Source organism: Macrotis lagotis, chromosome X (genome assembly GCF_037893015.1).
Source record: "Macrotis lagotis isolate mMagLag1 chromosome X, bilby.v1.9.chrom.fasta, whole genome shotgun sequence".
Classification (NCBI taxonomy): Eukaryota; Metazoa; Chordata; class Mammalia; order Peramelemorphia; family Peramelidae; genus Macrotis; species Macrotis lagotis.
Genome location: NC_133666.1, coordinates 104,968,252 through 104,993,178, shown reverse-complemented (window position 1 = coordinate 104,993,178; position 24,927 = coordinate 104,968,252). Strand labels below are relative to the sequence as shown.

Here is a 24,927-nt window from a genome sequence, read left to right as displayed (position 1 = left end):
GATCTTCCCTGTCACCATAACTATGATCAAATTTTTTTCCTTTTTTTTTTTTTTGCTCATCTTTTTGACCTTTTTTCTTTTAAATTTGATCTTTACTCCTTGTCTCAGGCTTCTTGTGCACAGACTACAAACCCTTTCTGTTTACCTGGTGCTTGCAGGTATCTTGCCCTGAGGCCAACAGAGTACTTTCTTGTCTGTACTGCACTGAGGGTGATGGGTGGAGAGTGACTGTCTCTGCTGAGTGGCCATAGGATTCTGGCAGCTTACCTGATACTTAGCTGGTCTTCTAGTGCTGGTGTTGGGGTGTGCCTCTGTGTTTTCTCAGGGCTACAGTGAAGCAGGTGGTGGTCTGGTTGCTAGAGGGGTACTTCTTTGATCAGAGCTCAGCTAAAGTATATGGCAATTCTAGTAACCAGTCTACCCATTCTCCTTGCTGTGCTGAGGCACATGGGAGGTTCTGGTGATACCTGCTCTGCTACACAAGCTCACAGTAGTTTGCTGAGGGGCGTGCTGGGAACTTCCTGCCCTGAACTGTGCTTCCCTTTTATCTGAGTCAGACAGATTTTTCCTGCTGGTCTTCCATGCTTCTTGGGCTCAAAGATTGTATCACCCATCTTTTTTGCTGGTTCTGCTATTCCAGGGTTGCTATTTTAGTTTTTTGATGGTGAATATAAGATATAGATAGATAGATAAACAGATAGATAGATAGATAGATAGATAGATAGATAGATAGATATAGAATATAGAATATACAGCAATTTACTACTCCCATCATCTTAGTTCCTGAAAATCCTATCTTTGCCAAGGTGTTTCTGTTTGTTGATTTTTGCTACTTCCTATAAAGTTTTGCAAATCTCTGTCCCATAGTTCTTCGGACGCTGTACCTGCCAGATCTAATATTATTGCAATAGATATATTGTCACGTTCTTCTTCCCCTCTACTTTGTCTCTTCTCATTCCAATCCATCTTTTGTATACAGGCAAGCTATATAAAAGATAAACTGGAAATATCCAAAGAATTACAATCAATAGTAAAATTAAGAAGAGTTGAAACAAAGGAATCCAGGAGGTGGGGAGGAGGAGAAATAGCAGTGTAAATACCCAGAGAAACACCAAGGAATCCAGTGTTATATTGATCTTCAAGTCTGTTAGGGCATATTAGGTAGGGAGTGGGGAGAGTGGAGCAAATAATGAAGCACTTTGAATGCAAACGGAATTTTATAGTCAATCCCAGAGGCAGTGCAGTCCCCTGGTGTTTTATTAAGTGATTGTGGGTGTTATGGTCAAATCTGAACTTTAGGAAGATTGTTTTGAGAAAGCTAAATTAAAGATAAACTGTAATGAGAGTTTTTGTTAATATAAAGAAAAGAGAGGAGAGCTATAGGATGATAGCTAGTGAGGATGGATATATCGAGAGGGTTTCATCTTTTTCTTTTCTTAGACATGACCATGTTTGCAGGCAGTAGAGAAAGAGCTGGGAATGAGAATTTAAAAATAAGTGAGAAAGTAGGGTCGATAGAGAGAACCATCTGTAGGACACAAGATGTAATGAACACTTGTATATGTATAGGACTTTGCCTTGACAAGGAGAGGGGCCTCCTCTTCATTTGCAGATCAAATGAGAAAATAATTGTAAAGTGCTTAGCACATAATAAGCTCTATAAATATTAATTATAGCTGTTAATTATTACTCATATGAGACATAGATAATGGCAGAAGACATCTGGTTGATGTGAGATGAAGAGGCAGCAAAATAATAATATATGCCAGGGAATGTGTCAAAAATAGTAACATGCAGATCATTTTTATAATAATTAATAATCCTTCCACCAAATTCTGTCTTATCCCACCATTGACTGGTGAGATAGGCTCACAATCTCTTCATTAATATTATCCAACCAGTGCAAAGCGAATTCAGTCCTCATTATCCTAATTATTCATAACTAATCTCTATCCTATTGGAAAGTTACCATAATTATTCATAGCTTAATTTATACCCTTTAAAAAGTGATATTCTACAATTCTTCATCATACATTTCCTCTGACTAAATTTGGAGATGTGCAATCAGAAAAAAAAGAGCTAACTTAATTCTTCTTAAAATTACGTCATTTTCAAGAATATGGAAACCAGACAGTTTTTACTTCTAAATAAGGAATAAAAATAAGGTGCAGCAGAATTGTATACATGAGAAGGCTGTACTGAAGGTCATTGTCACTTGTGCATTAAGAATGTTTTTTTTTCTATATATGAACAAAGCTCAAGAGCAAGAGAAATTCTATTTAAACTAACTGTAGACAGTATTAAATCCTTGAGAATCTACCTCTGCAGGCAAAACCCAGAAACTGTATGAGAAAGGTTCTCATGAGGAAACATTACAGGAGACACATGGATCTTTAAAAGCAATTTTTTCCTTCAGCCTTTCCTTCATGACCACGTACATAAAGATTTTAAAGCGCTTATTTTACTTTCAAAACTTAATATGTTTATGATTTACATGAGACCAAAGAATTTCTGTTGCCATTGTGATAAGAGGAAGATTGTGATGGGAAACAAACTGACTCACCTCTTTTTACCACAATAATAAGAGGAAACTGCGTCTATCACCCTCACTGCACAGTAAAGCTTGGGTTACAAAACCATAGCTCCCTCCTCTGACCAACTGGCAGGGGTCCTTATCTTCTCACTTCTAATGTATATACTTTTATCTCCCCCTATATTTTATATAAAGTTGCTGAAGCAAATTCTCTAGGTTCTTTGATTTTTTTTCAGACAAATGAGCTGGCATTCTGAGCATTAATAAAATGTACAGATATCTAATCAGTGGATCCTTTGGATAATTTTTACTGTGCCTTCCCAAAACCTTAAGATATTTTTGTCATTGTATGGCTTTTCCTTTAATACATGTCATTTGGAGCAAGTTGCTTATCCATTTGTTCAGTTACATTCTATCAATAAAAGTCCACCCACTTAAGTTTGACATCTCTGCTTCCTATACTTAGTGGTAATTTACTTGGCTTGTTCCTAAAAGCTGAAGTTCTTTTTAAAATGTTTACAACTCTCAAACTGAGTATGTATGCTTTGGCTATTTAAAAACTATAAATGTACTTGAAATTTTTATATATGCCAAAAATCTGTTAAGTTTACAATTCTTTCATAAAAGTGAACTAGGCAATTTTTCAATCTTTAATTTTATTTTTAAAGACTTTCTTTACTATAATAGTATTATTTTCCTCGATGGGTCATTTTATTCTTCCTGGATATCTCATTTACTGCTTTGAACTTCCTTATAGTTTGATATATGGTACAATATTTTCTTTCACAATTACTTTTATCTTTTCTCTTAATTAAATTGATATAATTTTGGTTTTACATTGGAAAGAAGTCATATGAAAAAGTTTATACTGCTTTGTATTTAGAAATAGAGTAATTAAGTGTATAGTTTGTCCCAAAAGTCTTTGTATAGTTTTTAAACTTTAACTTTAATTCACAAGTCATTTAAGTTAGCTAAAATGGTTTTGCATACTTTCAAAAATCTATAACATTTTTATTTTCTAAGAACTAGTCAATCTAAAGGATGGTCTCTATTGTTCTTAGAGATAAAGCTGCCTGTTTTGCTATTCAGAAGGGGTTACAAGCATCTCGTAGCAACATTAAATTATTTGAACATAATGACATAGTTCACCTGGAGTGCCTACTGAAAGAACAAGAGATTGAAGATCAAAAGGTATGAGATTCTTTTGAAGGAAAAAAAGGTTTTTTTGGCTCTTCCTCAGAAGTAGAAGTATTTAATTTGTTGAATGGCAACCTGTCAAGAAAACTTATTCTCTTTCTTCATTTACATATTGGTAACAATTTTCATTTAATGCTGTTCTTTACATTTTGATATCCACTAGGCAGTTTAATTTCTAAATTTAATTCTACTGCTATAATTGCATCGGATATGGATTTGAACTCTAATGTAGAAAAATTTTATGTTAATAGTCTATTTTTTTAATTAAATAGGCCAAAGGAAAAATAGCACATATGTTTATCTCCTTTTTCTTTTTGTGCACTGGAAAAACTGTTTAAAAACTCTGGTTTGGTATAGAAAGGTCATTAAAAATATAAGAATTCAAAAGTGGCTTTCATAGATTTGACATTCTTATATTAAAAAAATTTGAAAAATTGCCTTACTAATAAGCATCCATTCAAAGGTCCTTTAGAAGTCTTTTCTTTGCCTAGTCCCTTGAGTCTCCAATCTACCTCATTTAGAGGTCCATGGGAACTGTATCAGATAGATTTGTATACCTATTTTAAAAAAATTTTGAAGTAAGAAAGTACTTACCAAACTTGGATATAAAGTTCGTGTATTAAGTTAGAAACTATCATGTATGATAAATAAAAATCAAGCAAATGAATACTTTTTTTTTAATCAGTTTTCATCTGTTTTCCATCTTGAATATTTATAGTACTCAGAAGGTACACCTCTCTACTTATTGTTTGTTATAGATTAAAGGTATTAAATTAATGTCCTAAAAAGCAGAGATACCCCTCAAACTTTTGATTGATTGAAATACATACCACCTGTACAGGGCCATAAAGGAAAGGTTAAAAATATCTTGATTTTTTAAAAAAAAAACTTCTTCCTACTTTTTAACTTTCTCATTTTGATATGTACTGCAAATGATATTGTCATCTATTTTTCTGGTAAAGCATAGTTTTGCTATGTAGTTTTCATTTTTAAAAATTATTAAATTTTAACTCTGAATCATAAGTAAAAGTTGCATTACTTTTGGGGGAAGAGTATATTTTTCATCGTGATCTTCCTTTGAAAGTAAAAATTTATCCAGGTTTTAAACCTACTTTGGACTAAACATGTTTTTCATTAAAACATTTGTTCTCAAAGACAGGTTTTTGTTTTTCTTGTGGTTTGGGTTTTGGCTTTTTTTTTTCCTTGTAATTCCCTTCCATCTCTTGGAGGCAGCTAAGTGGCTCAATGAATAGAGCACTAGAAGACCCAAGTTCAAATTTGACCTCAAACCCTTACCAGTTATATGACCCTGGGCAAGCCTCTTAACCTCTGTTTGCCTTAATCCATTGAAGAATAAAATGGCAAACCATTCCAATATCCTTGCCAAGAAACTCTGTGGATTAAATAATCCATGGAGTCATGAAGAGTCAAACATGAATAAATGATTGAACTATAACCTCTCCTATGTTTTCTTATTAACCTTATTAATCTTAACCTTTTCTCTGAGGGATAAAAATCCACTTTAAAAAAATATTGAGAGACCCCTCTAAGCAAAAAGAAAAAAGTTTATTGTGGCTTTTCTTGAGAGAAGGGCACACTGACAAGTCTCACAAAGGTAGTGAAGATCAAGGAGCTGCCCCGAATTGACATAGTCAGACAAGATTATATGGCCTAATTCGATCCCCTCCTCCTCCCTGTCCTCTCTCTCTGTTGACTCATTGGTTAGTCTTCAGAGTTGGAAAGAAAAGAATGTAAGGTTTTCATAAAATATTACCTCACCATCCAGATGGTGAGAACATCAAAAAGACTTTTAATGACCTTCTATGTCTGTCTAAGTGAAATGTCTGAGTATTCAAGGTCTTCTACTATCCTCCTAGTCAAAAATAGTCTTATCATCAAACAAGAAGCTTATGAGTTTCTTTGGAATGCAGAGTTTTCCTCATGAGAAAAAAGTCTACTAGTCTTCTAGTAGTAAAAGTAGTCTTTTCAAAAATTAAGAGAGTGAGCCTCCTGTTTGGAATACAAGGGGCTTTCTTCTAGAAATAGTTTAAGATTAATAGTTGGTTCTTTAATACCTCTTAACCTAGAGAGGACTTAACTAGGAATATTAACCCTGAAATGGTTTTATTGGGAATATTCCACTCATCTTCTTAGAGCTTTTAAAGCCCATATTATTATAGCCACCAAAATGAATATTCAGTGATCCTTATCTTTGGTTTTTTCACCTTGTATTAAATCTAAATGGAAAATAAGGAAGAATGGCATTAGCCAATGTTTACTCCCTCTACTTTGGCTGCCTGTATGAAGCTCTATAGCTCAAATCGTCAGAATATCTCTTCATTTCCTTCCTAACTTTCTATTGTGTCAGGTCCTATTTTATATTGATTGTTAGGAAATTTTTTAAGGAAAGTATATTAGAATGAGCTGGCTGGTTTGAGGCATGTCCACTTCGGTTTTTCTTTGAAAAAAACAGAGACCTATGGGTATTGTGGTTTGGTTTTTTCATTTTTTGTCAGGGGGTTATACTAGCCACAGTTGAATAATTATGTTGATCATTTTAGTCTTCTTCAATAACAAAGGACAAAAACCAATCTTTAATATACATTACTTAGCTGAATTTGTAACCTACAGACATTGTTAAGAATCATTCTAATCATTGTACTTAGAATTTTTAAATCCTAGCGGTGAAATGTTAGTTTCTTTTCCTTTTATTTGACATATCACTTTTATTAGTTTAAATTGCTTATTTTTTGTTTTTTGCAAGGCAATGGGATTAAGTGATTTGCCCAAGGTCACATGGCTAGGTAATTATTAAATGTCTGAGGTCGAATTTGAACTCAAGTCCTCCTGACTTCAGGGTTGGTACTCTATCCACTGCTCCATCTTGTTAGTTTTTTAAATTTTGTTTATTTTCCAACTGCATGCAATGGTAGTTTTCAACAATCACTCTTTGCAAGACTGTGAACTTCACATTCCTTTCCCTCCCTCCTCCCCCTGACAGAAAGCAATCTAATATAGGCCATACATGCATAAGCATGCTAAACATAGTGCTATATTAATCATGTTGTGAAATAAGTATCAGATCAAATAGGAAAAAATATGTAAGTCAACTTTTAAAAATTGAAGATCGTAAGCTTTGGTCTGCATTTAAGCTCCTCAGTTTCTTCTCTGGATATGGATGGTATTTTCCTTTACAAGTCTTTTAGAATTCTTTTTGATTATTGTATTGCTGAAGCAAACATGTCCATTAAACAAGTCCATTATGGCATACATCACCAATGTTGCAGTTAGTGAATATAATATTTCTTCAGTTCTGCTCACTTCATTCAAGTATCAGTTCATATAAAGTCTTTCTGGGCTATTCTGAAGTCCCATCCCTCATAATTTCTTATAGAACAATAGTATTTTATCACATTTGTATACTACAATTTGTTCAGCCATTCCCCAATTGATGGGCATCCCTTAAAGGTTTTTTTGTTTGTTTATTTTGAAGAATCCTCGTAAGGCACGTGTAACTCGAAGGTTTATTGTAGTAGAAGGATTATATATGAACACTGGATCTATTTGTCCACTTCCAGAATTGGTAAGCAGTTCCTTTTTTTCCTATTATGCCACGAAGACTTTGAGTTTGTGATACTTTGGTCTTAGGACCATTTGTAATACATGAAATTCACAATCCCCAAGCTTATGTGCATCAGTGTGTATCTTCTAAACATATACTAATTTTCCTGTCTATGTGGATAAAAATTAACTGTGACCAAGAGTTTGTAAGGATTAAGAAGTTTAGCTTCCAACAGATGAAAAGTATAATATGCTAATTAAAGGAATCCCTCTATAGTTTTTGATTATTGATTGATTCTATGAATATTTTTCTTTGAGATAATGATAGAGATCTTGAAATAATTATTCCATAAAGTATTTAAGAAGTAATAGATATGTTAAGGTAGAAATCAGTTATAGTAATATAATCTAATTGATTTACTTCCTCATATTTTTGTGTTAAACAATGAAATTGGTCTGTGATGTTTTCAAAACTCATCAAAAAGGCTGTCATAGAATTCAATAGCACTTTAACAATATCTAAAATATTTTTCCTTTAGGTTAGTTCTCTTATTTTCCAAAATATTTTAGGTGTATTTCCAAAAAGAAAGTAATTTTAACTTATGATTCATTCACATATTTTTAGGTCAAGTTAAAATATAAGTACAAAGCAAGAATATTTTTGGAGGAAAGCCTTTCATTTGGAGTTCTAGGAGAACATGGCCGAGGAGTCACTGAACATTTTGGGATCAATGTAAGTCTGTAAGTTGGGATATAAAATTTCTTTTAGAGGATGGCATTCTAATTAAGTAATCTTAAAGAGATTTTTAAAACTACAAAGCTTTATTCTTTGTGGTATTGCTATAAAGTAAAACATTTTTATGACTTTTTAGCTATCAATTTCTGGAATACTGCCTCATTTCGGTTTGAGACATTTAAATGTCTCATCTCAACAGCAGAATAGGTTATCATTTATGTTTTCTTTACCCATTCTCATATATGAGAAAGTCACCGAAAAGTGACTTTCTCATATATGAGAAGTCACCGAAAAGTGACTTACTCAAAGTCACCCCCCCCAGTAATAGTAATATACCTAGCACTTTTACAGCATTTAATGTTTTTCTAAATGCTTTGTATATGTTACCTAATTGGACAGAATAATCCTATGAAGAAAGAACTATTACTATCTCCATTTTATAAGTGAGGAAGCTGAGGTGGATAGAAGTTAAGTAATTAGCCTAGTTTCATTCAACTAGTAAATGCCTTCTAGACTAGGAAGTTAGCATTCTATTTAATCACTGTACTATCTAATGGTACTTCTTGAATTTAAAATGATGAACTTATGATTCTTAAGAATCTAAAGAATTTAAATATATTGATTTTCATATTTTTCACAATGAAAATGAAATAGATGTATTCTCTTCCATGCCAATGGAAGCTGGTGGAAATAGGTTTGAGTTGTACAACTTTAGCCAGCAGAGAGCAGGTATGTTAAGAATTAATTGACCTGGAAACTGAGCATTGTCTCCTTCCCTTATTAGTTAAGCATTAAGTTTCCTGGGTTCCTACTCCTCAGTTCATTATTAGGAAGTTTATAGAACACCCTGATTTTAGTAGTCTGGATTACCTCCAGTGCTTTGCCTTATCAGTGACTAGGCAGTTTTCTATTAGTGTAAGGTTAGCTCTCTGTCTAAAAACCTCTATATAAATTGAGTCTTAAATGAATTGGGGCCTTGAATGAATTGGCATGTTCATTCACTTTTGGAACAAGGGACAAGAGAGACTTAACACCGATTTTTGTTCTCCATTGATATATTGTGTCTTCTGGCTTCCATCCTTTGTTTGGAAGTGTCACTTTTCAAGAACAGCTCCCTACTCTATTTGGAGATAATTAAGTTCATTTTAGTCCAACATAATGCCATTGCTACTTTTTGTGATTTGGTAGTAAATAGTAAATTTTAAATAGTGTGTTCATATCAAACCTGGATCTGGAATTAGAGGACTTATGTTGGAATCTTGACTCTGTACTTAATTGTACCTGGGCTCCACGGCTCAATTTCCTCATTTGTAAAATGAAATGTTGGATTAGTAGATGGATTATATATCTTTACAAATCCTTTAACTCCTTCCAACTCTAAATATGTTGTCCTTTGAGCTTTCTGAACTAAATGTGCTTTTAGAAAATAATATATCTTTATTTTCTATTTATTGATATGCTTTTTTATTTTAGAGTTCAGTGTATTTATATTTAGTGTTATATTAAATTTTTCTTCTGTCTTCCTATCAAAAGGAAATAGATTCTTATTTATTAATCTTTATTTAATCGAGCTACTCTAAACAAAATTCTTGTTTTTATTAATGTTCATTTTAAGTTATTTTAACTTGAAATTGCCTTTTTTAAAATATAGGAACTTTACCTAGACCCTTTCCCATTCTTCCTTGTGTGCCCCACTTCCTCCCACCCTTTTCAGAAACACCTTTCTGTGCTGTTTGTTATCCTTTTATTAGCAACTATTTTTCTGTTAAGTAATTAATTATTTTCTCTGGAGGCTATTTTAAATTCGCGGACTTGCTTTGCATGGATATCACAGAACATTTTTCAAAGTCTGATTCTCAAATATCTCTTATTGTCATAGTCACAGTTTTCTTTATCTTTAAGACTAATTCTGAGGTTATAATCCATCCTTCTTAATTTTTAAAATATTTCTTCTACTTTCTACATTCTTTCATCCTCTTTCAAAACTGCTATGATCCTAAATATTGTCCTTTTATAAATTATTCCTGCCTTTCTTCTGGCAGTTTGTCATAGTTTTCCTTTTTTGTTTGTTCAGTTTGAATTGAATCGTGTTGTTAAGTAGTATTTTAAATTTTGTCCTCTAATAGGCATTATGTGGATTCTTTCTGTTTGTATTTTGTTGGTTGTTTTCACTTTTGAGAAAAAAATATTTAATGATTTCTTAAACCAAAGGGTTCCAATTCTTATATTTTGCAACATTATGTAGGATGTCAGTAATCATAAAATCATTGCATTGTGAGGTTGGTTTGATAATTGAGTATGTATTTACTAATATTTGGATGAGTCATAGATTTTGTTGAGGTCCTGTTTCTAACTGTGCAATACTTTGTGTACATTCATTTCCATTTTGATAAGTCTTGTTGCTTACTTTTGTTGATTTTTATGAGGTTTTTCTAACATATTCTTTATATTGATTATTTTTATTTTTATTTCAGCATTTGTTTTAACACACCTAAGTCTTGATTTTGTAGTATCATTTTTCTTTTAATTCTGCAAGATCTTATTTTGCCTTTTAATTTTTTCCACTTTATTTTATTTTTTCCAAATTATATGTAAAAACAAATTTTAATGTTCATTTTTTAAACTTTGAATTCTGAATTCTCTCACCTTCTATCGCCCCCCCCCACTCCTCCTCATTGAGAAAGCAAGTTATTTGATATTGGTTATAAAGATAGTCATGCTATATATAGACCATAATAGTAATCTTGTAAAAGTAAACACAGTCGCCTCCCTCCTCCAAAACACAGAGAAACCTCAAGAAAAATGAAGTTTAAAAAATAAGTATCTTTAGATCTTTATTCAAAAAACACCAGGTTCTGTCTTTAGAGATGGATAGCATTCTTTATCATAAGTCCTTCAAAACTGTCTTAGCTCACAGCATTGCTGAGAAAAGGAGAGTCATTCACAACTGATCATCCTGCAATATTGCTGTTACTTAATTTATTTCATTTCCCATTGCATCTGCTCATGTTAGTGTTTCCAGGTTTTACTGAGAGTACCCTGTTCATCATTTCTTATGGGAGAATGATATTCCTTCATAATCACATACCACAATTTGTTCAGCCATTCCCCAACTGATGGACATCCCCTCAATTTCTACTTCTTTGCCAGCAGAAAAGAGCTCCTATAAATACCCTTATACATATAGGTACTTTTCTTTCCTGTTTTTTATTTTTATTTTTATTTTTTTGGAATATAGAACTGATAGCAGGTCAAAGGGTAGGCATGGGTTTATAGACCTTTGGCATAGTTCCCAATCGCTCTACAGAATTGTAAATCATTTCATAGATTCTCCAACAGTGCATTAATCTCATTTTCTACATCCCTTATAACATTTGTCATTTTCTTTTTCTGTCCTATTAGCCAATTCAGTAGGTATGAGGTAGTACCTCAGAATTGTTCTAATTTACACTTTTACAATCAGTAGTGAGTTAGGACATATTTTTTAATCTGGCATGGATAGTATTGAAAACTTCCATCTGAAAACTGTTCATCCTTTGATCATTATCGATTGGTAGTGGCTCTTATTTTTATAAATTTGACTCAGTTTTCTATGTTTGAGAAATGAAGTCTTTATCAGAGAAATGTTTCATTATTTTTTTCCCTACAGTTACTATTGCTAATTATTCCCCTCCATCCTATTCCCCCATCCCTATTTATTCTAGTCTCTGTCTCCTTTCATCCTCAGAAATGTTTTGCATCTGACTACCCTCTCCCAGAATCTTCCCTTCCCCCCTTTTCCTTTCCTCTTTCTCTCCTATTTTCTCTAGTGTAAGACAGATTTCTATCCCCAGTTGAGTGTATGTTATTTCCTTTCTGAGTAAATTTCGAGGAAAGTAAGGCTCACTCACTACCCCCCCAGCCGCCCCTCTCTCCCTCTCCACTGCAAATGTTTTTCTTACTTCTTTTATGTGAAGTAACTTACTCCATTCTCCTTCTCCCTTTTCCTTTTTCGTAGTACATTCCTCTCTCACTCCTTAATGCTAACTTTTAAATATATTATCCCTTCATATTCAATGTCTTCTTAACTGTCCTAATAAATAAAAAAGTTCATGTTATCAGGATTATCTTCCCATGCAGGAATATATAAGCAATTCAACATCATTAAGTCCTTTTTTATGCTTCACTTGAGGCTCATATTTGAAGATCAGGTTTTTCTTTCAACTCTGGTCTTTTTGTCAGGAAAATTTGAAAAGCTCCTTGGTTCATTGAATGTCCATCCTTTCTCCCAAAAGAGTATGTTCAATTTATTGGGTAGTTGATTCTTGGTTGTAATCCAAGCTCATTTGCCTTCCAGAATATCAGATTTCAAGCTTTGCAATCCCTTAAGATAAAAGCTGCTAAATTTTGTGTTATCCTGATTGTGATGCCATGATAATTGAATTGGTTTTTTTTAGGTTTTTTTTTGCAAGGTAAATGGGGTTAAGTGGCTTGCCCAAGGCCACACAGCTAGGTAATTATTAAGTGTCTGAGCCTGGGTACTCCTGACTCCAGGGCTGGTGCTTTATCCACTGCGCCACATAGCTACCCCGAATTGTTTTTTAAAATATTTTCTTCAGTGTTTTTTGTCTCCTTCACAAAGTTGCTAGCTCGATTTTCATGATTTCCCTGAGTCACTCTTATTTATTGCTCTTCCCAATTTTTTTCTCTACCTCCCTTACTTGTTCTTCAGAGTCCTTTTTGAGCTCTTCCGTGGCCTGAGAACAATTCATGTTTTTCTTGGAGGCTTTGGATGGAGAAGTTTTGACTTTGTTTTCTACTTTTGAGTTTGTATTTTGATCTTGCTGATGACCATAGCAACTATTTTTAGATCTTTTTCTTCTGTTGTTTGCTCATTTCCCGAGTCTGTAATTTGATTTTAATTCATTGTTTATGCTGGGGCTCTGCCTCCAGGGTGTAGTGTGCACTGTCCCAAGCTTTTCAGGTTTTATTGTAGCACTTTTCAAAGATGCTTCTAGGGATCTGCAAGTTTTCAATTCTTCCGAGGTTTTATGATTAAGGAGAGATTTGTACCATTCTCCTTAGCCTGTGCTCTAGTCTGTGGGTGACCATAAGTACTCCTTTCTATTCTACAACTGTGAGGAGGATTCTTGCTCCACTGAGGCTGTAAACTCTATTGTGCTTCCACTCCTTTTCGTGGGACTGGGCCCCAAGACTGTTACCCAGATCTGAGTATAGGCAAAGTAACAGAGTGCGGCCTCAGTGATGCAAATAGAACCCTGTAATCTCCTTCTGACCCCCTTACCATCAGTGGACTGAAAGCTCCAGAAACAGCTGCCTCTGCTGATTCAGTGACTCTTGAGCCCTGCTCCTGGTGTACTGGCACCTGGTCTGCCCTGCTAAGGCCTGTGCCAGCCTAGGCTCCACCTCCCACCTGGTGTGACAGACTTTTCCTCCTGATCTTCCAAGCTGTCCATGGCAGTCTCTGGGGTGAGAGGTCTCGAAGTCTCCATCGTTGTCTCTTCTTCGATTATTTGGGCCAGTTTGCTCCAACACAGCCACACTCCAACACTCCTCTCTCTCACCCTGGTACAGCAGACCCTTCCCCTGGATCTTCTAACTTGTTTTGGGCTGGAAAATTGTGTCACTTGGTCTTTTTGTGGGTTCTACCACTCTGGTTAGAGTCATTATTTAAAGTTATTTAGTGTGCTTTGGTAGAGAGTTGGGGTGAGTCCCTGTCTTCACTCCGCCCCTTGTTTCCACCTTCTACCTTTTAATTTTTAAAATTTTCTTATTATCACCATTCATTGATTAATTTTTTTGAATCATTTGTTTATTGTTCTGTGGCTATATCTCAATACTTTGAGTGATTTTTTTCTTTTTTCCAGCTTTGGTCCTGAGTTTTAAACAATTCCTATGTTCTCTAATATTTTAAACATTGTAATAGTATGTTGTTTTTGCTAATGAAAAGCATGTGTGTGTGTGTGTGTGTGCATGTCTATGTGGGTGATTTTCTTGTGTGAGTTCTTTATAATTAATGTTGGTTTTTCCATTTGTTGTTTTGTGGCAGGGTACATAAAGAACCCGATTTCCTTCCGTCTTTATATCAACTCACACCAGAAAAGTTGGTGTTGGAGTAAGCACTATCCCTAAATCAATGAGGTCCAAATTGACTAAGATGGGAAAAATAATCTGTTATTGGCAATTTGCAAATAGAAACAAAAATGCTCCCAAACAAGATCGCACACTTTAAAACTTTAAATGTTAGCATTATCAACAAAGGATTCAAATGAAACATCTCTTAAGTGACTTTGCATCATACCCAGGGAAAGTCAGCAAGCTTTTAGTAGGGTTTGCTACATACCAGACTCAAAAGCAATAGATACAAAGAAAGAAAAAAACAGTCTCTGCCCTCAAGGAGAGCACTCTAAGTGGGAAGACAACATTTAAAAACTGTGTTTATATTACATAAAAATTTTGTACTGTGGTACATATCATATAACATTTATGATAAAATGGATATGATCTCAGAGAAAAGGCACTTGAATTAAGGAAGACTGGAAAAGGCTTCTTTTAAAATGTTGAACTAAAAAAAAAAAATATAGGTGAGACCAGAAGGAAATCAGAGAAACCAGCAGACTACAAAAGAATGTGGAGCAGCCAGTGAAAATGCAGAGATATGAAATTTGAAATATCTTGAGTAAAGACCAACAAGGAGGCTAGTGTCACTGGGTCACAGTAAGTGGAAGGGAAAAAATGTTGAAGAGTATTAGAAAGTATGAATGGGGGTGGCTACGTGGCGCAGTGGATAAAGCACTGGCCCTGGAATTCAGGAGTACCCGGGGTCAAATCTGGTCTCAGACACTTAATAATTACCTAGCTGTGTGGCCTTGGGCAAGCCACTTAACCCCATTTGCCTTGCAAAAACAAAAAAAAAAATATGAATGGATTAAATTATGAAGGATTTTAAAAACAAATCAATTTTATATTTGATCCTGGGGGAATAATATAAATGAAAGTATTATTGGCAATTTTAAAAAAAAATTTAAAAAACTAAAAGACCAAATAAACTCTTTCAGAAAACATGGTCCGTGATATCAAAGAATCAGGCTTTATTGAAGCTTTGAACCACAACAATAGAAATATAAAAATATATTTATTGGAATGAGAACAGCTCAAATAGAGGAAAATAATGATGTTTCATTCCAGCATTCTGGATTCTGATTTCCCTGGTAATTCCCAGGTCATGTCCTCTACTTTTTCCATTTTGAACACTTAGTGAACCACTTCAGCCCTACACTTTTCTTTTCCTGAATCTCTAGCCCTCTTACCATATTGCCAGTTATGTCTAGGCAAGTTTCAGCTTTGAATTTTTCCCATTATTCGATGCCTTCACTCCTATAAATGTGATGTTAAACAAAATAGAGAAAATCATATATCTGACTGGACACACTATAAATTTATATTATACAACTTCAAGTGGGCCCCCTTTGTTGCTAGGACAATCTACCTTATCAGCCAGCTCACTATTCCACTCTGCATGGCAGTTCTTCCAAACCTTTTCTTCCTTTTCAATGCTTTCATGGCTCTCCCTCTCCCACTTTCTCAGAGATCCTTGCTGCATACAATTTTTTAATTTTTATTTTCATCTCTAAATTCTCTCCTTCTAACTGCTCCCCTACCCATTCAGATGCAAGAAGTACAATACACATTCTACATATGAAGTTGTACAAAATGTATTTCCTCATTAGTCTTATTGCTGGGGTAAATGTTAAAAGAAACTATACTTCGATTTGCACTTTGAGTTTACCAGGTTTCCGTTGCTTTTTTTTTGATACATTACAAGAGTGTACAGAGTTCTAGTTCTATTCATTTCACTTTGCATAAGTTCATTGAAATCTTCCCAGGTTTTTCTGAAACTATCTGCTTTATAATTTCTCACAATACAATAGCATTCCCTTACAATCATTTGCTACAGCTTGTTCAGATATTCCCCAATTGATGGATATCCATTTCTGGGAAGAGCTCTCTACTCCATTCAGAGAGGCCCCAGGGCAGAGGATATCAGTACCAGGGCAGATGTGATCTTGGAGGATAATGATGTTTTTGGGATTATGGTGCAGAATGCTTAGGTTCCACTAGGGTGGGAACTGCTGACTAGTAGAAGACCTTATTGGAGAACTCGCTTGCAGACAAAAACTTGTAGAAATTAGATTTGCCATACTCCAAGTGATAACAATATACAAAATAAGCTTTAAATTGGACACATTGAGCTATATATTTACAATCATCTCATAAATAATTTAGAGGAGCATGAAGGACACTGACTTGGTTTTTTAGATAGATAAGGGGAGATATCATTACTAGCAATAGAAAGGAGCCTGCAAAATTAAATGGATAATTTTGATTAATATAAAATTTTAAGTTTTGCACAAACCTACTGTAGTATAAATTAGAAAGTAAATAGATAACTGCAGAAAAACTCTTTGCCACAAGTTTTTGTGATAAATGTCTCAATTCTAAGATACATCAGAATCTGATTCAAATTTTTAAGACTGTTGTTTTCCATTAGATAAATGATCAGGGCATACAGATAGGCAATTTTTAAGGCATAAAATCCAAGCTAGCAATGCCACATGAAAAATGTAATAAATCATCATTAAATTAAAAATGTAAATTAAAAGAACTATGTGGCCCATCCTTCCTTACATCTATCTGATATGCAAAAATGACAAAAATGGAAAATGAAAAATGTTGGTCTGCCAGTGAGAAAAATAGGTATACTGGTACATTATTGGTAGCACTGTGATTTGATCTAGCCATTCTGGAAAGCAAGTTTCAGCTATCCTCCAAAAGTTATTAAATCTTTATCTTTGACCCTAACATAGAATATCTGGCCTATACCCAAACAATGAAAAGGAAAAGGACCTTTTTGTATAATAATATTGATTGCATATCTATTCATGATTGTCAGAAATTGGTAACGCAATAGTTAATAAACAAATTGTGACATTTGACTAATGCAATATGAGAAATAATCAAAAAGTACAATTTCAGAGGGAACTGGAAAGAACTTTGTGAACAAATACTGTGAAATGAGCAGAACAAATGGAATAGTTTATATATTGGTAACATTGTAGAGAAAAACAACTTTGAGACACTTAAAATTGATCAGTACTGGTAAGTAGTTCAAATGAAGAAAATGAAATATTTCCTGACAGAGAGTAGATGTAAAATGCAAAAAAGAGACATATTTTTTGACATATTTTGGCTTTACAGGAATTAGTTTTGAACTGTTAGAACTATTTGGCTTTTATTTGTTTTGTCTTTTAATTTGTTTGCTCAGTGAGGGGGGTGGGAAAATGCGGGACTAATGTAAAAAATACTAAATTTTTGAAATTTTTCTTATTTATTTTTAACATTTTTTTGAATTCCATATTCTTTCCCTCCCTTCATCTCTTCTCCCAACCATTAAGAATGCAAACTATAATACCCATTACATATGTGAACTCATGCCAAACAGATTTCTATTTTAGCCATGTTGAAAAAATTAAGAAAAATAAAGAAAATGAAATACAGTATGCTTCCACTTGCACTCTGAGTTTACTAATTCTCTTTCTAGAAGTCATAGCACTTTTTATCATAAGTCCTTTTGAATTATAATGGCTCAGAGTAGATAAGGCTATCACACTTGATCATTTTTACAATTTTGTTATCACTTTGTATATTGCTTTCCTGGCTTTTTACTTCACTTTGCATTAATTCATATATAAGACTTTCCATTTCTTATAGTACAATAGTATTTCATCATAAGGTGATGTAAATAGAGTACCAGGCCTGGAGTCAGGAAGACTCATCTAGACACTTGCTATTTGTATTGCTCTCCACAAGCCTCTTAACTCTATTTGCCTCACCTTTGCCATCTGTATAATGACTTTGAGCAAGAAATGGCAAAGCACTATTTACCATGTAAAGTCTCAAATAGGATCTCAAGGTTGTTGGACACGAATGAAAAATGACAACACACATTCCACAGTTATGCCAGAAGTTATTCAGTCATTTCCCAATTAATGAGTACCCCCCCCCCAGTTTCAAATGCCATTATAAAAAGAGGTACTATAAATAGATCATTTTGCTTTGTTTTTTTTTTTTTAGGTTTTTGCAAGGCAAATGAGGTTAAGTGGCTTGCCCAAGGCCACCCAGCTAGGTAATTATTAAGTGTCTGAGACCAGATTTGAACCCAGGTACTCCTGACTCCAAGGCTGATGCTTTATCCACTACGCCACCTAGCTGGCCCTTTTTTAAAACTATTTATTTATTTCCCTTTTCTTTTTTTGTTGCTTTTGTCATTGATCATTGGAATACAGCCCTAGTAGGAATATTGCCAATTCAAAGGGTATGTGTAGTTTTGTTTTGATTTTTTATTTTATTTAATGCAATGGGGTTAAGTGACTTGCCCAAGGTCACACAGGCAATTATTAAGTGTCTGAGGCTGGATTTGAACTCACGTCCTCCTGACTCTAGGGCCAGTAGTCTATCCACTATGCCATCTAACTGCCCCAGTGCATAGTTTTTATAACCCTTTGAGTGTAGTTCCACTGTTCTACCTTTCTCCAGAATGGCTGGACAGATTAATTTTTTTAATGTGCTGATTTTTTCTCATTGTTTTGACTTCTAATATTTCTTGTTCTTTCATTATTTTACTTTTTATTTCATATGCCCCATTCATTTTTTGTGGTAGATACATATATAAAATATGCCTCATTCTATTTATTGCCTTTCTCATTTTTCTTCTAGAACTTTTATTTCATTTTGAATTTCGTTTTTAATCCTTTATTTCATGTCCTCCAGCTATTTAACTAGTGCTTGTCACCAAACCATTCTTTTCTCTTGAGACTGCCTGATTTGTGAAGTTATTCACCTTTTCTGTATTTATTTATTTATTGTTTGTTTTTTTTTAGGCTTTTTGCAAGGCAATGGGGTTAAGTGGCTTGCCCAAGGCCACACAGCTAGGTAATTATTAAGTATCTGAGGCCAGATTCAAACTCAGGTACTCCTGACTCCAGGACTGGTGCTCTATCCACTGTACTACTTAGCTGCCCCTTTCTGTATTTATTTATGCTTTTTTTTGGTTTGGTTTTTTTTTTGCTTTAGCCTAACATAGTTAGTCCCTGGTTGGTCACGTCTCTTTTGTGGTCTGAGTGCTCTATCTCTACTGTTTTATTTGAAGTGTTTAAGACTATGCTCTAATAATCTTTGGCTTCTTGCTCAGTCTATTTATATATGACTCAGGGCTCTCCTGGTCTTAGGGCTATCCTCAACTGGGGGCATCTTTTCCTGTGTGTGGCCCTGACAGGTCTCCACTGGATGACAGGTCTCTACCTAGTTGCTGTGTTGACTCTGTCTCATGTATAGTGCTACTTGAGTGAGCGCAGCTTGTCATACTGTGATGTAGGCCCCCAATGCATTGAGTTTCTCTGTTTTCTGCTATGATTTTTTTATTCAGGTCTCCTGAATTCTCTTTTGGCTGGTCTTCCCAATACTGTGCCTCTGCCTTTCCTGGCTGTTTCTACTCACCATGTCCACAGGTTTCTGGTAAACTTACATAATCCTGAATTGGATAAAGAAGCTCATAATTGTTTCTCCTTGATTTTCTTTATCAGTATTTCTTCAAGTTCATTTTTAGAACTTTGTTGTAGCATTTATAGGAGAGGTGGGTTCCTCCTAGACTTTTCACATTGACATTTGGTATTTAAACCATTTATGATATATCCGCTGTTGTCTTCCCACATAATTTACACATTTCTCCACTTCTTGTAATTTCCCTAACTGCTATTCCATATACATATTCCCCCCTCTGCTTTTGCACCAATGCATAGTCTCCTGTTTCCCTCCCTCCTTGCTTCTATACCTCTCAGACTCCTCAGTTCCCCACAAGACTCAGGCAAAATACTGCCTGTTCAAGACACTTTTCCCCACTTTGTTAACTCATGATTTTACCTGTATTCACTATCCCCCTTCATTCAGTCACTTTTTGTCTCTGCTTCATCCTCAGGGAGGTGACTTTAACAATGCTTGTGAATTGAATTTAAATGCTGGAGGGTTGTACTAAGTCACCAGCTTCACTTTCTTCTCCAGAACCATATAGGGTCAGTAACTAGATATAAATAGATAACTAGGGATGAATAAGTGACATTGGTTTTTTAAACTAATGTCTTTAAAAGGTCTCAAGTTTGACAGAGGCAATGCCCCTTCAGTGATTAAAACTGGGTAAGAGAAAGATGAGAAAAAGAGGCCAAAAGTAAACCATTCTAGCTCTTAATCCTCCAGCTCTTATCATGGGAAGGGACAATTAAGGGAGTTGAAATGTAAGGTATCAAAAACTCATTTCATGTGATCAGATCATAGTTATTATACTATGTTTATATAGGTGAACTATTCTCCCAGTATAATGTGAACTCCTTTTGAGACCATAGACGTTTTACTTTTGTATGTTGTATCCTCAATACATAGTATATAAAGAGTTTCTTTTAAAAATGATTGGGGTTTTTTATTTTTTAGTTTCTTCCTATTCTTTTTCTTTTGTCTTTGAAATCTTTGCTAAAATTTAAATTGTGTGTCATAATGTCTAACTTTTTCTGATTTTTATAAACAGTAAGATTGTATGATATTTCTTTCTAAGGTTCCAGATTTTTCTATTTCAACAGCTTATTTATTTTTATGCTTCAGTATCAAATACTTAATGGCATTTTACTTTGTTGGTTCCTCCACTTCTAAAGGATGACATTATCATGTAAACAGAATAGAAATTTTGGTGGGCAGAGAATAACCTGGAAGCTCTCCTCAATTTCCCTTGGAAACAATGTTAATTAAGTCTCTAAAAAGATTCTGGAGCAACAGAACCTACAAAAAACAGAGAGGGGGAGCATCTTGGAAGGACTTCAGGAAATGTCTGTCCCACTTTGGGGTAGGGCAAGTATGACCCAGCACAGGCAGGGGTGATAAAGGCAGCAGCAGGCTCTCAGACCCAATGCAGATCACCAACCAAAGCCCCTTAAGTCCCTGGTCAGCAGGCCAACTGAAAGTCTCCAGGTCTAGCATAGAAGACGTATTGAAAGCCCCAGAACCCCAGCTAAGGGGGAAGCCACTAACAACCTCAAGCCTGAACTGCAGACAGAGAGTTTTTAGTTCTCTCACCTCCTGAGAAGCTTGGGTCCATGCTCCCCTGTGACCCCTGAACAGAGCTCAATTTTAAAAACCATGAACTAGGCAAAGCATGAGTAAGAAGCAAGAGGAAACCCTAACTATAGACATCTTATAAGGATAAAGAAAATTAAAAACTTCTTCTCAAAGGAGGATACTGGAAATATCCCATTGTGAAGCCTCAGAGGGGAATATGAATGTGTCTCAAGTTCAAAAGGCATCTTGGAAGAGATCAAAAAGGATTTTAAAAATCAAGTAGAGTGGAAGCTTGATGGTGCAGTGGATAGAGCACCAGCCCTAGAGTGAGGAGGACCTGCGTTCAAATGTGGCCTCAGACACTTAATAATTAGTAGCTGTGTGACCTTGGGCAAATCACTTAACCCCATTGCCTTAAATAAATGAAATAAATGAATAGATAGATAAATACTTTTTTTAAAAAATAGAACTGACCAAGAAGATGGTGGAATAGGTCAAAAAATTCCAAGCTCTCCAGAATACCTTCACAAACAAGTTATAAAAGACCCTGAGGGTGAATGAATAGTAGCAAAAATAAACATAAGTTGAGGCAGAACTGCGCTCCTCCTGGGACAACCAGAGATCAGAAGGAAGATATGGAAGTAACGCTGGAGTAAAGTGTAAACTCCTCCCTGAAACAGCAAGAGGCAAGCCCTGGGACCAGCTGGATTGTAAGGTATCCTCTGCCCTACACGCAGGAGTTCTCACCTCACATTCAGGCTTCTGAGAGAGAGAGAAGAGGGAATACCTCTCCTAATAAGGAATTCAAGGACCAGCTGTGCTGCCAATGCAGTCCTTGGCAAGAAGGAAGCAATACATGCCCAGTGAGTGCAGAAGAATTGGTGCCCAGGGACTTCATTGGTTGTAGACACTTAGAGCTTGGCCTTTGTTTCAGGCTAGAGGGAAGAATTGAAGATTATAGCCATTGGAGGGATTTCAGGGAATAAGAGAATTTCTAGCACAGGTCTGAGGGTTTATTGGTATAATTGGGCCCTGAAAAACATTTCTGAGGCCAGAGACACCATCCCCCACACCCCAGAACCAGAGATGAATATAACAAGAAGCTGCTAATAAAAATTAAAATAAACAGACAAAGAAAAAGGAATCTAAACATAGATAGTTACTGTGGAATAAAGAAGACCAGGGTTTAGTCTTCAGAGGAAGATGGTGAAGCAGAAACAGCCTCTTCTACTCCAAAGAGTAATGTCAAAAAGAATAGAACTCAGAAAAGACTTTAAAAGTCAATTAAGGGGCGGCTAGGTGGCACAGTGGATAGAGCACCGACCCTGGAGTCAGGAGTACCTGAGTTCAAATCCAGCCTCAGACACTTAATAATTACCTAGCTGTGTGGCCTTGGACAAGCCACTTAACCCCATTGCCTTGCAAAAACTTAAAAAAAAAAAAGAAAAAAAGTCAATTAAGAGAGATTGAGGAAACTCTCCCAGACTACTTTGTGTGTGTGTTTGTGTGTGTGTGTGTTTGTGTGTGTAAAGAAAGTTAAGTGTGGCAGAAACTTAGATTAGACCAACACCTCACATCCTATACCAAGTTAAGATCAAAATGGGTTCAGGATTTAGACATAAAAGACAAAATTGTAAGCAAACTAGGAGATCAAGGAATAGTTTACCTGTCAGATCTACAGAAAGGGAAATAGTTTGTGACCAAGGAAGAGATGGAGAACATCATTAAAAGCAAACTAGATAATTTTGATTATATTAAATTAAAAAGCTTTTCCACAAACAAAAACACTAACCAAGATCAAAAGAAAAGGAGTAAATTGAGAAACGATTTTTATAACCAGTATTTCTAACAAAGGACTCATTTCTAAAATATATACAGAACCGAGTCAAATTTATGTGTGTGTGTGTGTGTGTGTGTGTGTGTGTATAAAACCATTCCCTAATTGACAAATGGTAAAAGGTTATGCAGAGGCAATTTACAGATGAAGAAATCAAAGCAATCCATAATCATATGAAAAATTGCTCTAAATCATTACTGATTAGAGAAATGCAGATTAAAGCATCTCTGAGGTACCACCTCACATCTCTCAGATTGGCCAATATGACCAGAAAGGACAGTGATCAATGTTGAAGGTGATGTGGGAAATCTGGGACACTAATGTGTTGTTGGTGGAGCTGTGAACTCATCCAACCTGAGAAATTTGGAACTATGTCCAAAGGGCCACAAAAACGTGCATACCCTTTCATCTAGCAATACCACTACTGGGTCTATACCCTGAAGAGATTATGATAAAGGATTGGAAATTGAGTGAATGTCCATCATTTGGGAAATGGCTGAACAAATTGTGGTATATGTATGTTATGAAACACTATTGTTCTATTAGAAACCCATCCCCAGGAGAGATGGGAATTTAGAGAAGCCTGGAAAGAGTTGCATGAACTGATGCCGAGCAAGATGATCAGAACCAAAAGAACATTGTACGCCCTAACAGCAATGTGGGGTTCATCAATCTTAATGGACTTGCTCACTTTATCAGTGCAACAATCAGGAACAATTTTAGGGTATCTGCAATGGAGAATACCATATACATCCAAAGAAAGAATTGTGGAGTTTAAACAAAATCCAAAGACTATGACCTTTAATTTTTTAAAAAAGACATCTTATTATGTAATTTTGCTATCATATTTTAATTTTTCCTTAAGGATATGATTTCTCTCTCAACACATTAAACTGATCACTATTTAGCATGGAAATAATGTAAAGACTATCAGACTGCCTTCTGTGGGAGATGGGGGGGGAGGGAAGTGAGATTGGGACAGGAAATTGTTAAGGAAACAATAAAAAAAAGAAAGTTAACTAGAAAAAGAGATCCAAAATCAGGAAAAAATTGAGTTCTTGAAAATTGGAATTGGACAAGGGAAAGTCAGTGAAATTAGACCAAGAAACAATTAAACAAAATGAAAAAAATAGAAGAGAATATGAAATACCTCTTAAGAAAAACAACTGACCTGGACAACAGATCAAGAAGAGAAAATGTAGGGCAGCTAGGTGGCACATTGGATAGAGCACCGGCCATGAAGTCAGGAGGACCTGAGTTCAAATCCACCTCAGACACTTAATAATTCCCTATGTGATCTTGGGCAAGTCACCTAATCCCACTGCCTTGCAAAAAAAGAAAGAAAGAAAAGAAAGCATAAGGATAATCAGGGGTACCTGAAAGTTACAATTGAAAAAAGACTCGATACAACATTATAAGAAAGAAAGAAAATTTTTCTATCCTGAATTCTTGGAACAAGAGGGGAAAGTAGAAATAGTAAAAATTCACTGATCATTTCCTGAAAGGAATCTTGGGAAGAAAACTGACAGTAATATCATAGCTGAATTCCAAAGCCCCCAAATTAAGGAAAAAATATGAAGAACAAAAGTAAAAAAATATTCAAATTTGGAGGAGTCTCAATTAGACCTACACAAGACCTAGCCATGACTACTTTAAAGGACCACAGAAAAGCAAAAGAACTGGGGTTCTGGCCGACAATATCATACCCTGCATAACCCTGAACTCAGAAAAATAAGACATTCAATGAACTGACAGACTGTCAGGATTTTGTGGCAAAAAGACCTGAACTTAATAGAAAATTTGGCATAAAAGATGCAAGTGAAATGAAAGGTAAACATCAAAGACTAGTAATTAATTACAAGGCACTCAATAAGGACAAATTATTTACTATTTGTACATGGTAAT

The 24,927-nt window shown here is 35.1% G+C and overlaps 1 protein-coding gene across 4 annotated transcripts in view; it reads left to right on the top strand.

Annotated features, from left to right (window-relative positions):
- LOC141500978 (serine palmitoyltransferase 1) overlaps positions 1-24,927 on the top strand; it is a 524,715-nt gene that overhangs the window by 40,789 nt on the left and 458,999 nt on the right. For 3 of the 4 annotated variants that reach the window (XR_012472099.1, XM_074204602.1, XM_074204601.1), the window contains exons 7-9: positions 3,595-3,724; positions 7,224-7,313; positions 7,917-8,024. Coding sequence is in view for 2 of the 4 variants with exons in the window: in XM_074204602.1 (XP_074060703.1) it covers positions 3,595-3,724; positions 7,224-7,313; positions 7,917-8,024 (328 nt within the window). In the remaining 2 variants the exon portion in view is untranslated. Of the gene's footprint in view, positions 1-3,594; positions 3,725-7,223; positions 7,314-7,916; positions 8,033-24,927 lie in introns of all 4 variants that reach the window. The other variant, XR_012472100.1, reaches the window with a different exon arrangement.